Source organism: Dreissena polymorpha, chromosome 1 (genome assembly GCF_020536995.1).
Source record: "Dreissena polymorpha isolate Duluth1 chromosome 1, UMN_Dpol_1.0, whole genome shotgun sequence".
NCBI classification, from domain to species: domain Eukaryota; kingdom Metazoa; phylum Mollusca; class Bivalvia; order Myida; family Dreissenidae; genus Dreissena; species Dreissena polymorpha.
In genome coordinates this window covers 137,678,840-137,695,646 of record NC_068355.1, presented here as the reverse complement: position 1 = coordinate 137,695,646, position 16,807 = coordinate 137,678,840, and the positions used below count along the sequence as shown (strand labels likewise).

General features: G+C 37.5%; 1 protein-coding gene across 1 annotated transcript; it reads right to left on the bottom strand.

The window, feature by feature from the left end:
• Window positions 1-105: 105 nt before the first annotated feature.
• Window positions 106-16,724, bottom strand: LOC127851591 (uncharacterized). The gene is made up of 5 exons (XM_052385428.1): window positions 16,515-16,724; window positions 10,833-10,990; window positions 10,219-10,297; window positions 7,793-7,954; window positions 106-553 (listed from the first exon to the last, which is right to left on the bottom strand). The coding sequence occupies exons 1-5, from the start codon at window positions 16,624-16,626 to the stop codon at window positions 456-458; spliced, it is 609 nt and encodes a 202-aa protein (XP_052241388.1). The 5' UTR covers window positions 16,627-16,724; the 3' UTR covers window positions 106-455.
• Between the last annotated feature and the right edge of the window lie 83 nt (window positions 16,725-16,807).

Sequence of the window (16,807 nt, the reverse complement as noted above, 5' to 3'; positions counted from 1 at the left end):
ATTAAAAATAATATTTTTTACGCAATAATAAAGGAATAAATGATAATTGCGAATAAATATTCTTACTGAAACCTACCAAAAATGAAAAAAAAATGCATTCCTCCATACGGACAGCGCAGTTTTATTATCATAAAACATGTTTTAAATATTTCATAATTAAACGTACATAATGGAAAAGTCATTTAACTGATACAAAAACGCAATGTAGTAGAATGATAATATTCAGAATGGTATATGATTATTGAGAAATATTACAAACAACTCTTCCCCAGAAATACTTTAAATTGAGTATAAATAAGTAAGAAAAAATCGATTAGTGTTGATCACATATGCCAAAAAAGCCATTCGAAAGTTGTAAAAATGCAGTTCACAGAAAATAGCTCCAAACATCGTACTTCTGTTTTATCTTGAAGGCACGTCGGAGAAACATAACGGACACCATTAAGCATGTGTTGTTATGCATCTGTTTTGCAGAAAGTTGGTATAGTGAATGCAGTCGGATCCGAAATCCCCACTGTGACGTTTTGGTAGGAACTTGTACGCAGAATAAAGTCTGAAAGATGTATATAGGCTCTGGCACGAGTTCTCATATCATACCATATTTTATTAAACGAGTTCAGGAATTTTGCAAGTATTAAAGCGAGCCTTTGGCGAGCTTACCAACGAATTTCCTGGACGAGTTTAATAAAATATGGTATGATATGACAACGAGTGTCAGATCTTTTTATCACATGCTTTTAAATGAGCAAATTAAATAAATATTCACGCAAACATAATGTTAAACCCCGAATATTTACATTTCGTGACGTCATTGACTTTGCAACGTAAGTTCAGCAAAAAAACAAAATGAGATTGGTAAATAAACGAAAACTAAGCCAATTAAAACGCTTAAAAAGTACATTACACATGTTTAGCGTAACTAAAAATATATGTTATGGTTATATTACATGAGAAACAGGGTATGGCATGTGATAAATTAGTATGCTGAATATCAACTGACGTTTGATTATCATTCACAGCATTAAATATGGGCCGTGCAATGTAAAATAAAAGGTCAAATGCATGTGCGTAAATTGTCGACCCAGATTAGCCTGTGCATTCCACACAGGCTGTTAAGGGACGACAGTTTTATCTTGTATGATATTTTCGTTTCAAGAAAGTCTCTTCTTAGCACAAATCAAGTTTAATTTGAAAGTGTCGTCCCTGATTAGCCCGTCTGAACTGCTAATCTGGGACAACACATTTCGCACATGCATTAAATCCCCTTTTCACAGAGCGCGGCTCATATATAAACGAAATAATAACATTAAATACGATTATTCAGACTCATGGTTAAAATTAGATTTTAAATTACACTATCGCTAAAATAATACAACGTTTTGTGTTTTAAAAACACTAATGTTTACGTGACGAAACAAATTCCATCATAAAAAAATGCATATGGGGTTGTTCAATATTCCTTGTTTAACCAGCTGATATACTGTGTAAACGCCTCACGTGCGAATCTCAAGTGCTCATTATCATAATATTTCTAAATTTGTTTTTTGGCATTTTTCATGGTCTTTTAAAAATAACCATATCAATGAACTGTTTATTTCAGTGTGTTTCATTTGTAATACTTTGATAAAGATCACGTACAGGAGCATTACATTTTTGAAGTGTATTTATTTATAAGGCTGTTTGTACGTTGAATGTTTGTATATGTATTTATATCGTGCAAAACCATTGTTTAAACAATAGTTTTCAAAAATGAAACTGATTACATTTCTTCCTGATATTTTAATTGTATACGCAATAGCTATGTTATTTAAATGAAAACTAATGTATTAAATTTGAATATATCGTGTTCGTAACCTTATAGGGAAAGTAGAGCTTCTTATAGCGTTACACCACAACAACATCATATACTCTTTTTATTTTCGAGATCAATATTGTATTAAAAAGGCTGGTCGCAATCGGGTTTTTTATCAGATGTGTATGCCATTCGAAACCCAATCATAAGTGGATGTAATTGAAATTCACACACATAAATATCAAATCCTATTATCAATAAATTTGCGTCATCAGATGCACACTTGTTACGATGTTTTTAATGGCCATCAATTTAAACTAAGCACTTAAAATTTAACCTAAGATCTTAGAGAAATAAATATAGGTCCCCGTTGGCGACTAGGAAGCATTTAAAGCGAAAGAAAAAACGCATCATAACAAAGTTTGCGCTCAATATACTGCGCATACACAATCTAGCAGTGTTGGTACGTGGCGCATACACAATCTAGCAGTGTTGGTACGTGGCGCATACACAATCTAGCAGTGTTGGTACGTGGCGCATACACAATCTAGCAGTGTTGGTACGTGGCGCATACACAATCTAGCAGTGTTGGTACGTGGCGCATACACAATCTAGCAGTGTTGGTACGTGGCGCATACACAATCTAGCAGTGTTGGTACGTGGCGCATACACAATCTAGCAGTGTTGGTACGTGGCGCATACACAATCTAGCAGTGTTGGTACGTGGCGCATACACAATCTAGCAGTGTTGGTACGTGGCGCATACACAATCTAGCAGTGTTGGTACGTGGCGCATACACAATCTAGCAGTGTTGGTACGTGGCGCATACACAATCTAGCAGTGTTGGTACGTGGCGCATACACAATCTAGCAGTGTTGGTACGTGTTTTTTTTATTATCATATTAGCATCATTAATTTAATTTGTAATCCGAAACTAACTCCCAAATTGTAATGTTTAACTACATGTACATATTCTAGCTTCAAATAAACAATACTAGTGTACATGTATCGAGTGTTCTTTTTTCCCGATAAAAGCGCGCCAAAATTATACGTGTACAGCGTCGCGTTACCAGCATGTAAGTCGTGGGTGTATACATTTTTCATTAACAACTTTGTAGCGCAGAGAAGATTTATATGTTTTAATTTCGGTTAAATCTAAATTCAATTTCACTCGTTCATTGGTCTTTATCATTAAATATGTTCTCGTTGCTCGCACAACCCACAGGTTGTTATATATAAAACAAGGTATTCAACTCAAAATGACCCGAAAACAGGGTGCATCGCTTTCGATAGCTATTACTTCATCAATTTGCAGCGATTTCCACAAATTTGGTCTTATCAAACGCAAAACTGAATTTCCTTTCTTGAAATGTACATATCTTGCAATATTTTTACAAATGCCGGGTCAAATAAATAGCAAGATACACAACTCGCGTGGCCTAATCGTCGAAGATCTGACCCGATTCGAGTATGAAGTTACAGGACAGGGTCCATTCCGGACACAAAGATCTGTTAAAAGTGACGTCATCGTGACGCGCTTTAAATGATCACGTTATTATGACAGTCAAACACGAGGTATGGTCGGGGCTCCATATGATACTCAAATACGGGTATGGTCGGAGAGCCACGTGATAGTAAACTCTGGGTATGGTCGGAGCCTAATATAATAGTCACATACGGGTATAGCCGGAGCCAAAGAAGATAGTCAAATACGGGTATGACCGGAGCCAAATATGATAGTCACACAAGGAGTATGGTCGGAGCCCCATATGATAGTCAAACACAGGATATGATTAGAGCCCCATATGAAAAGCAAACACGGGGTATGGTCGGAGCCCCAAATGGTATTCAGATACGGGGAATGGTTGGAGCCCATATGCTGGTCAAACACGGGGTATGTTCGGAGCCCCATATGCCGGTCAAACACGGGGTTTGTTCGGAGCCCCGTATGATAGTCATATACGGGGTATGGTTGAAGTCCCGTATGAAAGTCAAGAACGGGATATGGTCGGAGTCCAATATAATGGTCAAATACGTGGAATGATTGAAGCCCCATGTGATAGTAAAATACGGGGAATGATTAAAGCCCAATTTGATAGTCAAATACGGGGTATGGTCAGAGTCCCATATGCTGGTCAAAAACGGGGTATATTCGGAGCCCCGTATTGAAGACCCATATCATAGTCAAACAAGGGGTATGGTCGGAGTCCCATATGATGGTCAAATACGTGGTAAGATTGAAGCCCCATATAATAGTAAATTACGGGGCATGATTGAAGCCCCATATGATAGTCTAATAAGGGGTATGGTCGGAGTCCCATATGAAGGTCAACACGGGGTATGTTCGCAGCTCCATATGATTGTCAAACACGGGATAAGGGGTATGGTCGGAGCCAAATATGATAGTCAAATGCGGGGCATGGTTGGAGCTCCATATGATAGTCAAACACAGGGTTTGTTCGGAGCCCAACATGATAGTGAAATACGGGGTAAAATCGAGGTAAAATAAGCAAGTCAAAAACGAGTATGGTCGGAGCCCCATAAGATAGTCAAACACTGGGTATTATTGAAGCCAATTATGAAAGTCAAACACGGGGTATGGTCGGAGCCCAATTTGAAAGTCATCACGGGGTATGGTCGGAGCCCCCCAGATAGTCAAATATGATAGTCAAATGCGGGGCATGGTCGGGGCTCCATATGATAGTCGAACACAGGATTTGTTCGGAGCCCAACATGATAGTGAAATACGGGCTAAAATCGAGGTCCAATATAATAGTCAAACACGGGGTATGGTCGGCGCCCCATGTGATAGTCAAACACAGAATATTATTAGAGCCCCATATGAAAGTCAAATACGGGGTATGGTTGAAGCCCCATATGATAGTCAAACACAGGATATGATTGGAGCCCCATATGATAGTTAAACACGGGGTATGGTCGGCGCCCAATATGATAGTCAAACACGGGGTATATGGTCGGAGTCTCATATGATAGTCAAATATGGGGTATGGTCAAAGCCCCATATGATTGTCAAACATTGGAAATGGTGGAAGCGTCTTATACAGGTCAACACGGGGTTTGGTTGGAGCCCCATATGATAGTCGAACGCGGGGTTTGGTCGGAGCCCCATATGATAGTCAACACGGGGTATGTTCGGAGCCCCATATGAAAGTCAAACACGGGGCATGGTTGGAGCCCAATATGAAAGTCAACACGGGGTATGGTCGGAGCCCCATATAAAAGTCAAACACGGGGTATGGTCGGAGCCCCATATGAAAGTCAACACGGGGTATGTTCGGAGCCCCATATGAGAGTAAACAAGGGGTATGTTGGGAGCCCCATATGAAAGTCAAGCACGGGGTATGGTCGGAGCCCCATATGAAAGTCAAATACGGTGTATGGTCGGAGCCCAATATGAAAATCAACACGTGGTATGTTCGGAGCCCCATATGATAGTCAAATACGGGGTATGGTTATAGCCCGATATGATAGTCAAATACGGGTTATTGTCTGAGCCCCTCATTAAAGTCAAACACGTGATTGGTCGGAGCACCATATAATAGGCGAACACGGGATATCAAGCGGTATGGTCGGAGCCCAATATGATAGTCGAATACGGGGATTTGTCGGAGCACCATATTTAAGTCAAATACGGGAATTGGTCAGAGCCCCATATGATAGTCAAACACGCGTATGGACAGAGCCACGTTTGATAGTCAAACACGGTGTATTGTGGGAGCCCCATATGATAGTCAAATACGGTGTATGGTCGGAGCCCCATATGATAGTCAAATACGGGGTATTATCGGAGTCCCATATGATAGTCAAACACGGTATATGTTCGGAGCCCCAAATGATAGTCAATTACGGGGTATGTTCGGAGCCCCATATGATAGTCAAATACGGGATATGTTCAGAGCCCCATATGATTGTCAAACACGGGGTATGGTCGGAGCCCTATGTGATAGTCAAACACGTTGTATGGTCGGAGCCCCATATGATAGTCAAACAATGGGCATAGTCGGAGGCCCTTATGATAGTTAAATACGGGGTATTGTCGGAGCCCCATATTATAGCCAAACACGTTGTATGGTCGGAGCCCCATATGATAGTCAAACACGTTCTATGGTCGGAGCTCCTTATGATAGTCAAACACGGAGTATTGTCGGAGCCCCATATGATAGTCAAATACGAAGTATTGTCGGAGCCCCATATGATAGTCAAACACGTTGTATGGTCGGAGCCCCATATGATAGTCAAACACGTTGTATGGTCGGAGCCCCATATGATAGTCAAACACGTTGTATGGTCGGAGCCCCATATGATAGTCAAACACGTTGTATGGTCGGAGCCCCTTATGATAGTCAAATATGGGGAATGGTCGGAACCCCATATGATAGTCAAACACAGGGTATGTTAGCAGCTCCATATGATAGTCAAACACGAGGCATGGTGAAAGCAAGAAAGAATAGCTAAACACGGGGAATGGTCGGAGCCCCATATCATACTCAAATACGGTGTTTGTTCGGAGCCTTCGATGATAGTCACACACGAGGTATGGTCGAAGTCTCATATGCTGGTCAATCACGGGGTATGGTCGAAGCCCAATATTATTGTCAAACAAGGGTATGATTTGACACACATGTGATTGTAAAACGCGTGGCAAGGTGGACGCCCCATGTTGTAGTCAGACACGGGGTTCGGCCGGAGCCCCATATGATTGTAAAGCACGGGGTATGATCGGAGCCCCATATGATAGTCAAATACGGGGTTTGGTCGAGGCCCCAATACGCTAGTCAACACGGGGTATTTTCGGAGCCCCATATGATGATCATACTCGGGGTATGTTTGGAGCCCCATATGATAGTAAAGCAGGAGGTATGGTTGGAGTCCCATATGATAGTCAAGCACGGGGAATGATCGGAGCCCCATATAATAGTCAAATACGGGGTTTGGTCGAGGCCCCAATATGATTGTCAACATGGGGCATGTCGGAGACCCATATGATAGTCAGACACGTGGTATGGTTGGAGCCCCATATGAAAGTCAAACACGGGGTTCTTTCGGAGCCCCATATTATTGTCAAATACGGGGCATATGGTCGGATCCCCATATGATAGTCAAACACGGGGCATATGGTCGGATCCCAATATGATAGCCAAACATGGGCATATGGTCGGATCCCAATATGATAGTCAAACACGGGGCATATGGTCGGAGCCCCATATGATGGTCAAATACGAGTTTGGTCGGAGCCCCATATTAAAGTCAACACGGGGTATGGTTTGAGCCTCATTTCTGTATTAGAGTCGCTAGAAAAGACCTTCGTATCGCCATTTACTGGCGTTATTTTGCATGTGTTACACCCCAGAGTGCACTTATCAGATTGTGCTGCGTTTGTTTCCAAAATGAGAAAAAACGTCGGTTTACATGATTTTTCTATTTCATTGTTTCGGTGAAATGTTGTTTGAAATTAAATGTTGACTCGTATGTTTTTACGTTATAATTATGACCACCGACTACGGACCAGAATAAATAATTGTGTATTCATAATGTTTTTATATTTTAGGTTAAGTGTGAACTCCGGCAAGACCATAGCACTGCACGTATTTGCTTTCTAGATTGAGCTGCTTTCATTTTAAATTACACGTTTAAGCAATTTAGTTACAACCTTGTAATTGCCATTTTAACCAAATCAATACGAGAAATTAACAATTACATGTTTGAAAACGTGAAAACAATTGGCATGTGCAGCTATTTGTGAGTATACTTCTAAAACAGTTTTGTTTGGTTATCTATCAATAACAATGTATCGTGTATGGACATGTTTATGCCCCACGTATTTAGAGGTTTGAAGTATTGCACTTATCCTTGCGTCTGACCTTTCCTTACACAATCCTTCGCATGGGACGAGCGTTCACATCGTCCCCAAATATGTCATCTTTCTAATGCCTTAATACTTTGGGAAAGGTACCGCTGCATTCGTTAGAATCACCTACCTCGCCCCGACCTTGTTGACAGAAGCGCCTCCGTCAATGGCAAGCACGTGTCTACGGTTACGCCAAGTCTACGTCCTCCTTCTTCACCCTTGCCTTCCCAGAACCACATGTCGACTTGGACACCAGCCGGGTAGTTGTGTCGTCCTAAATGGGTGGCGTTGTCTGCAACAGAATAGTTTGATCACATCTTTGTGTAACCATATATCAATTCTTTCATCTTGGTATGTTGTATTTATAAATAGTTCACTACACATCATATTCATAAAATTGTTATTACAATAACTTATCTATAATTTAGAGAAAGCATGCGGAAACTGTGTATTTGAAATTAAATGGTAAAATTTACTTTACCACCATATTACTTTTTGCAGAATCGATAGATAGCACACATAAGTATTTGTTTTTCTGCGCATTTGCTTCGCATGGTAAATAAGTTTATTAATTTACTGAGTGCTTCTAATTCGTTGAGAGGATTGTCACTTCCGTTTGCATCCATGTAAATACAAGAAATATGAATTAGCCGTGCTCTGTGAAAAGGGCTAATCAGGGACGACACTTTCCGCCTAAACTTAATTTTTGCTAAGAAGAGACTTTTTTTACACGAAAGTTATCATAAAAAAAGAAAGGTGTCGTCTCTGATTTGCCTGTGCAGACTGCACATGCTAATCTGGGACGACACTTTACATACATGCATTAAACACCCTTTTCACACAACTCGACCCATTACTGCATATTTTTTCTAGGTAACATACTTATATGACACAAGACTACGTCGCAGTCTTATAGAAGTTATTGTGCGAAGATAGTTTTATGCCAATTATGTAGATGCATACAAAATGAAGTCAAGCTATAATAATGCCAAATGAAACATGATAGAAATCGCACTTTCATTTCATAGCATACATACTTATTTCTAGATTGCATTCGAAAGTTTAGAGTAACTCTTTTGCTGAAGTCTGTATTAACAGACAGATGGGTAGACTGACGGGTAAAAAGGTAAATAGACAGGCGTCCATTGCGATTTCAGAATACCTCTCCCCTTTACTTCGAACCACGTGTGGGGTGTATAATTCAATTATATTTAATTAATATTGCTTTATGAAATCATTATGCAACTATATTACACTACATGTATATGCAATACGATTAATTGATATATCAGATAGTGTATCCATTATTATAAAGAAAGCTTTGACAGCTATATAAACACTTTCCATCTCAACATATTTGCCCTTATGTATGCTTGTTGCATATTGATTTACATGTGCCGCAATTTAACACTTTTCGATGGCTCCTCTCGGATGCATGCTTGACTATCGAATTGGATGTTTATGTATTGTATTCATTTTGTAAGTATTGTTATATGTGTGGACATTCGGAAATAAATACATACACCACAGACAATTGTTATTTTAATTCTTCCCACAGCACTTCTTAATTTTCCAACTTTTCTCTACAGTCATTACAGTTTTGGTCGCATTTCGTTAATGAACTGCAGCGTAATAATATTTTATTGTCTTGCGATATTGTCACGCATACCGTATTTTGGTCAATCATACTAGCTACACAAAAATTTAGTTTTTGCTTTCTAGTGGTTTATAGAGAAATATCAGTGAATCAAAACTGATAATTTCACTGTTTCAAACAGTGAAAATTAACAGTGAAAATTATCGATATTTTCACTGTTTACTGTGAAATTATGTCATTTTTTTACGAAATGACATCATTATCCAAGCGCAATTCTTAAGTTAAACTTTTTAAACTCGTGATCATAGATTTTGTTTTTATGATCACTCGTGAATTAAAATCGATAATCCACCGAATCCAACAAATATCCTCTATGTAACACACACAGCCTATTCTTGACAGACGTGTACCACATGTTATTTAAATGACATGGAACACTTTGTTTGCAATGTTTTTATAGACGTCCTCATTGAAAAAAAAAGAAATTCACTGACGGTATTCGAAGTTAGTAACCCATGTACAAATGCATAGCATTGCATGTTAAACTCTTGACGGACATTTGTCTACTCGTCTCATCCTGTTGTTTATGCGCGTTAATAACTAAAGAACTTTGAATATGTGAAATGTGAACATACACAATTCAAACGAAACGCATGTCTCTTTATTTTTGTACGCAAACTCATATTGTATACACAATGCTCCATACGGAAATATTGCCGCATATTGCGCATTTCTTTGTTTTATTAAACTCTTTAAATTAATTGCTGTTTTACGTGTTATTTCGGCAAAAACGGTGAAAGCTGAAAACTATTGCTTAAATGGCTCACACTCTAACAGGATGGTTAAAGAAACAAGTTATGTAATGAAAAGAAAACATGAATGAACTCACTAAATAAGAACTAAAAGCTTCCGTCATTATCTTTTAGAACACTTTGCCTGAATTGAACTCGTGACCTTACCTGGTATACATGCAGACGGCATTTGCGTTTTAATGACGTCAACGGTGCAGTTGTTATCTAGAACTATATACCTCCGACCCTGATTAAAAAAAAGTGAATGTTATCCATTATGTATGTTTACTTTAATCGGCATACCAATAAACAAAATGACATCTCGAATAATCCTCTTTGCTTTTGTTCCATATTTGTCTGCTCGGTTGTAACGTAAACAAAAAAATCGTATATATCGCATACGATATGATATAAAACTAATGCCATCAATTATCATCATCCGCATCACCAGGATTTAAATGATCTCTAATATTTAAAAAGTTAATCACATTTGCTATGCATTCGCTGAAGAGATACTGAATTATGTTTTAAAACGTTCAACATATCAATATTAAAGAAATGTCGCCGTATTTGAATAACAGTCGTGTCTTTAACATTACACACAATTAGTAAGAAAGATATGGTTCACATTAATAATGCCCCACCATGCCCGTCTTGCGTGAATAACTCAGAAATTCGTTCACATTAATAAATGGCCCCTACATTACCATTCAGGTGTTGTATAACCTAGCTATTGCATACACTGGGTGCGGCGGAGAGATAGACAAGAATAGTAACGACACCTGCTGATAGTTGGTTATCACGTGTGTTGATGTCTTTGCGTGAAACGTTGTGTTCGACGATTCTTCGAAATAGGCAATACTGTCTGTGGCGCCGTCATAATAATATTTCCGCAACACATAGGCAAGCGATGCGCTGTCTGTACCCTGATTGTATTCCCCTGCAATCCGAGAAAGGAGACGTGTTATTGCTTAAAAACCGAAATATGAATATAAGTATATAATCTTTAATAAATTAAGTTTACCAAGTGTTTAAGGTTTTATAACTTTCCCGAAAGAACGAATTATATAACTCTAGCAAACGAAGGCGATTCATTCGGAATGAGATGAATGTAAAATGGCCATCAAAAATCATTTTAAACTTTTAATAGAACAAAGACTTGTTGAATATTGGTAAATCACACGGAATAATTGTTATAGATGTTTGTTTTGTTTTTAATAACAGTAAAGCGATTTATTTAACCCATTTATGCCTAGCGTCTAGAAAAAAGGCCTTGGCAAACAGCGTAGACCCAGATGAGACGCCGCATGATCAGGATTTAACTTCCTAAAAATATCACATGAAAACATTATATTTTGAAACTCAAACGGCGTTCAATCGTTTCTAAATACCTTGTAACTACATGTGGCGCATTTACATAAATGAAAATTTGCAATATCTATCACAAAACGAAGCATGTAAAACCGTATGTGAAGGGCACTTAAATCGTCATCGCGCTTGTTAGAATACTAATCGTGCATGCTGGCAATATAATTTTGTCTTCAGTTATTTATATCAGGATATTTAAGTAATAATTGCGTCGTGTCTGATTGCAGTTATAATTTGACTGATGACTCGTACAACGTGATTTCACTGAGCGAGATGTCAGTAGCAACAGGAAAACATCCGAATACATGATATAAATAATCATGATGTAATAAGAAACATAGCAAATCAGCATACGATTTCAAATAACGACAGTTTGTGCTGTACAGTTGCGTCCCTTTGTTTAAAGTATTTCAGCTTGTCATTTTGATGAACCGCAAACTGTAGGTGACGTATAAAATGGTGATTATATCTACTATTCCAATATTAGCAACGATAAACGAATTTTGAAGTTAGTTGTAAACTACATTAATTTTATTATAATTAACAGATGTATTAAAAATAAAATAATGGTGCGTTAAATTACGCAAATAAATTGAAACATTCTTTATCATGTCTTTTTCGGTAAAATGTACAGTTTAATGGCTCATTTGAGACTATAACCATCGAGGACGTGTCAATTATTTGAGAGCATGACATATTGACTCGTTCGACACTGTATCAGGTTCACCATCATCAACACAATTAGTTTCTTAAAGCCATACTTTGAAGAAAAAACAACAAGACATCCAGGATATCATCATTCAATTGTTGTTGTTGTTCCTATTACAGTAACTGTGACTCATTATAGAAACAGAAACGTTGAAGTTTATTGATAATTGTGTACTTTTGCCTCGATCAGTAAAGCGCCGTTGTTCATTCAAGCGTAACAACTCAAGTTATGCCTATTGCAAATATTACGATACTGTCAAAATAGAAAATATTTCCGGCCTTCAACGAATATAGTAAAATAATAATAGCACAAAGTTCACGTTAAAACTAGCATTCATTCATATACATGCAACCACTAATACGCTGTTTGGCTTTCATGATAAATTATTTAATTATAAGTCCTGTTTTTGTCCTGATCCACCAGTGCCCATCCTCAAAAGATGCTCATATATAAGCTGTATATATCTAAAATGATTGAAAGGTATTACCCTGTTCTACTTTTTATCTTTGTATTTATAGTTACAACATACTTAAAAAAATGCGAATTTATTAATAAGAAAATCAACAACAACTTAGACTGCAGAGTTGTTTATGGGCTGATACTCATCGACGATGGAAAAATGTATAGCACGATTTATTACTATGATAATCACAATTTTATTCAATTTTAGCATGCCTTACCGATCCTAGTTGCATCATGCCTTATGTATAGAATATGTTACAGCAATACGTTTGATGTTTGTGTTATGTTATTATAAAATTGATCATGTTCGTTCAATTAATGTAATGTGTCGGTATGTTCATTTAATCAAGCATAAAACTTTCATTTGGCTTTATGTGAAAGCAAATACTGTGTATATTTCACAAAGCTATGAAGAGTTGAATGTAATTTTAGACAATATTTGCACACATTTATAAGAATAACTATGTGTAATTTTACATGAATCAAATCGCTTTTCAAATGTGGTAACTGAACAATTATCTGCAACTCATCTTGCTACCAGTTGTTTATAAAAATATATATTATATTCGATATTTTACATGACGCACCAGTCCTCTAAGCCGAGCGGAACTGTTTTTTATTAGGATCGGACATAGTGTTCATGCGTCGTATTAACGAATCTGCCCTAAAACTAAATTTAGATTCACATCGTCAGTTGTCAAAACGAAAGAACGGTTGATATTCAAATGCATTATTTTTCTCTTTCCGGGATATTGTTTTAGTATGTTGATGCTGCATTAACAAAAATAAGTGTATATGAAGTGAAAACACCAAAAATAAACAACGGTTGCGAAAGACACCTATAAACATAGCATATACTGTTAGATGCCCATAATATCAGTTTAAGTTGGATAGAAGAACTGCACTGACACAGTGTGTGAATAGGCTTCAATGTAATGTGTAGCTTTGTATTGCGTCACGGGCCATTCGTTCAATATAAATTTTTCTGTTAATTAAGATAGGAAATAAACCTATTGAAAACATGCCATCGATAAAGACATTGTTTCCTGTTTTTTTTTCAGCGCTATAATGGAAGTGGGAGCATAATGGGTACTTTTCCAGAAACACAATTTGTTTCAATTGCCACAAAGTAAATTGTTCATCACAACTAATTGCAAAATTTTAATACTTTTAACCAGCCTGTTAACTTTTTTACGTGGTTGAATACACATACCCCTTGACTCGGATGGGCGTTTTCTATGGATTTACCCTATATCCAAAATATATAATTTTTGTTAATGGGATGTACACATATTTTCACAATTAACTTAATAAACGTACTCGACTGGATTATGCTAGTGGATACACAATGAAACAAGAGCACCGCCCTGCGGGTGCAGACCGCTCATCTATTTTCTTTTTAAAGGTGAAGGGACTCTCATTTTCGATCATAAAGGAGGGAGGGGTGGAGTGAAAAGGGGTGTATAGTGTGGGGGCGTGGACATTTATCACATTATGTTCCAAAAATGCGAAAAAAAAAAATGAAAAAAAATCGGGGGGAGGGTGGGGGGGGGGGTATAGTGTGAGGGTGTGGTGGTAATTTGTGAGATGATCTTAAAAATAAAAATAATAATAAGGGGGGGGGGGGAGGAATTCGGGGGGCGGGGGGTATTCTTCGGTGCGATGGTTGGACGGTATTTCAAACATAAAATAATAAAAATAAATATTTGTGTTTTTTAACCGTTTCAAAAAAAAATGGGGGTGGGGTGGGTAAAGTATAATGTGAGGGTGTGGTGGTCATTTGTGAGATGATCTTTAAAAAAAAATAGGTAGGGGGGGGGGATTCGGGGGGGGTATAGTATAGTGTGAGGGTGTGGTGGTCATTTGTGAGATGATCTTAAAAAAAAATTAGGGGGGGGGGGTAATTTGGGGGGGGGGGGTATAGTATAGTGTGAGGGTATGGTGGTCATTTGTGAGATGATCTTAAAAAAAAAATAAAAAAATAGGGGGGGTAATTTGGGGGGTGGGTGGTGGGAGGGGGGTCGGGGGGGGGGGGTATTCTTGGGTGCGATGGTTGGACGGTATTTCAAACATAAAATAATAAAAATAAATATTTGTGTTTTTTAACCGTTTAGGTCATTCAAAGGTCAAGGTAAAATTCAACTTGCCAGGCACAGTAACCTCATGATAGCATGAAAGTATTTGAAGTTTGAAAGCAAAAGCCTTGATACTTTAGAAGTAATGTGGATGGAAACACAAAATGTAACCATATATTCAAAGTTACTAAGTCAAAAAAGGGCCATAATTCCGTAAAAATGACAACCAGAGTTATGCAACGTGTCCTTTTACTGTACCCTTATGATAGTTTGCGAGTGTTCCAAGTATGAAAGTAATATCTATGATAGTTTAGGGGTAAAGTGGACCAAAACACAAAACTTAACAAAATTTTCAATTTTCTAAGTATAAGGGCCAATAGTTTCGTCCAAATGCCAGTCAGAGTTACATAACTTTGCCTGCACAGTCCCCTTATGATAGTTAATAAGTGTTGCAAGTATGAAAGCAATAGCTTTGATACTGTAGGAATAAAGTGGACCTAAACACAAAACTTAACCAAAATTTTCAATTTTCTAAGTATAAAAAGGGCACATAATTCTGTCAAAATGCACGCCAGAGTTATCTAACTTTGCCTGCCCAGTCCCCTCATGATAGTAAGTAAGTGTACCAAGTTTGAATGCAATAGCATTGATACTTTCTGAGAAAAGTGGACCTAAACGCAAAACTCAACCGGACGCCAACGCCGACGCCAAGGTGATGACAATAGCTCATAATTTTTTTTGAAAAAATAGATGAGCTAAAAAGTGTCATAGAAAGCGATTTGTACTTTTGATCTCCAATGATATTTGCACTGATCTGGATAAAAGGGCAAACACAACAACAAGTCGTTAAGTGACAAGAAACTTTAACCCATTTATGCCTAGTGGACTCTCCCATCCTTCTAAACTGGATCAATTTATTTCCAAAATTAGGGATGTCTAGTATATTTATTTCTATATTTAGAATATTACTTACTGAAATTCCTTTTAAGCAAACAGCGCAGACCTAGATGAGACGCCGATTCATGCGGCGTCTCATCTGGGTCTACGCTGTTTGCAAAGTCCTTTTTTCAGGACGCTAGGCATAAATGGGTTAATTACGTTTTATGTCACTTTTAGTGTAATGAATTGCAGATTGTGTACATATGTATTTGACACAACATATTTTCTACAAACTGAAATTACACTTTGAGTATGCCTACCCCCATTCATTATCACGCAATTAATTTCATATAAATTTGTATATGACTTCTATTTTGAGGTTTTCTATTTGCTTATTAAAAGCTTCAGTTATAAACCCTGACATTTGAATAAATTTAGCTAACGTTGGCTTCATATTGATTTAATAATACATAAATAATACAATCTAAATCTAAAGTAAAATGCAACATATGAATACAGCCGCAGTTCACCACAAAATGTCAAAGTTTTCCCAATATAACATAGCATTAAGATGTATTAGTTATAATGTTACCTACATGTAGCTCAATAATCGGATATTCTTATGCATTATTTTATAAAAGCTTATTTTAAATACTTATTCAATCATAAGCAATGTATTATGACGTCATGGAAGTAAACAACGTTCTATGTTTTAACAAGAAGTCTTTTACCGTTCAACGCTTTGATAACTATGGAGACTACACAGAACTACTAATGATACAACATAATTTATAAGGAATGCCGCGGTTATTTGCCTCACATAATTGTTTAATTTTTCTTCGCAAAAACAGAGGAACGATACACGATGTAAACTATTTCTCTTTGAACGAATTTTTTCACATTTAGTGCCATGAAATGGACAATAATACAGAATGCCTGTGGTGATTGTAGAGTACGCATGATAAACTTACCAACTGTGTCAATTATAGAAGCACTCCACTGTTTTGGTGAACAGCAAGCGTCGCTGCTTTCAAACGAAAACCCGAACAAAGTAAGCAATAAATAACGCCACATCGTCAACATGTTTAGTCCTTATTCAGAAAATTAATACTAATATGAATGAACACAGAACACCGTATTGCTTCACAGATTCCTTACAAGATATGGGTATTATCACAGCTCAGTAGGTGTTATATCTGTGTATATCAACATGTCTTAAAGATAACTATGACAGGTGAACGCAAAGATTAGATAAACGCACGGT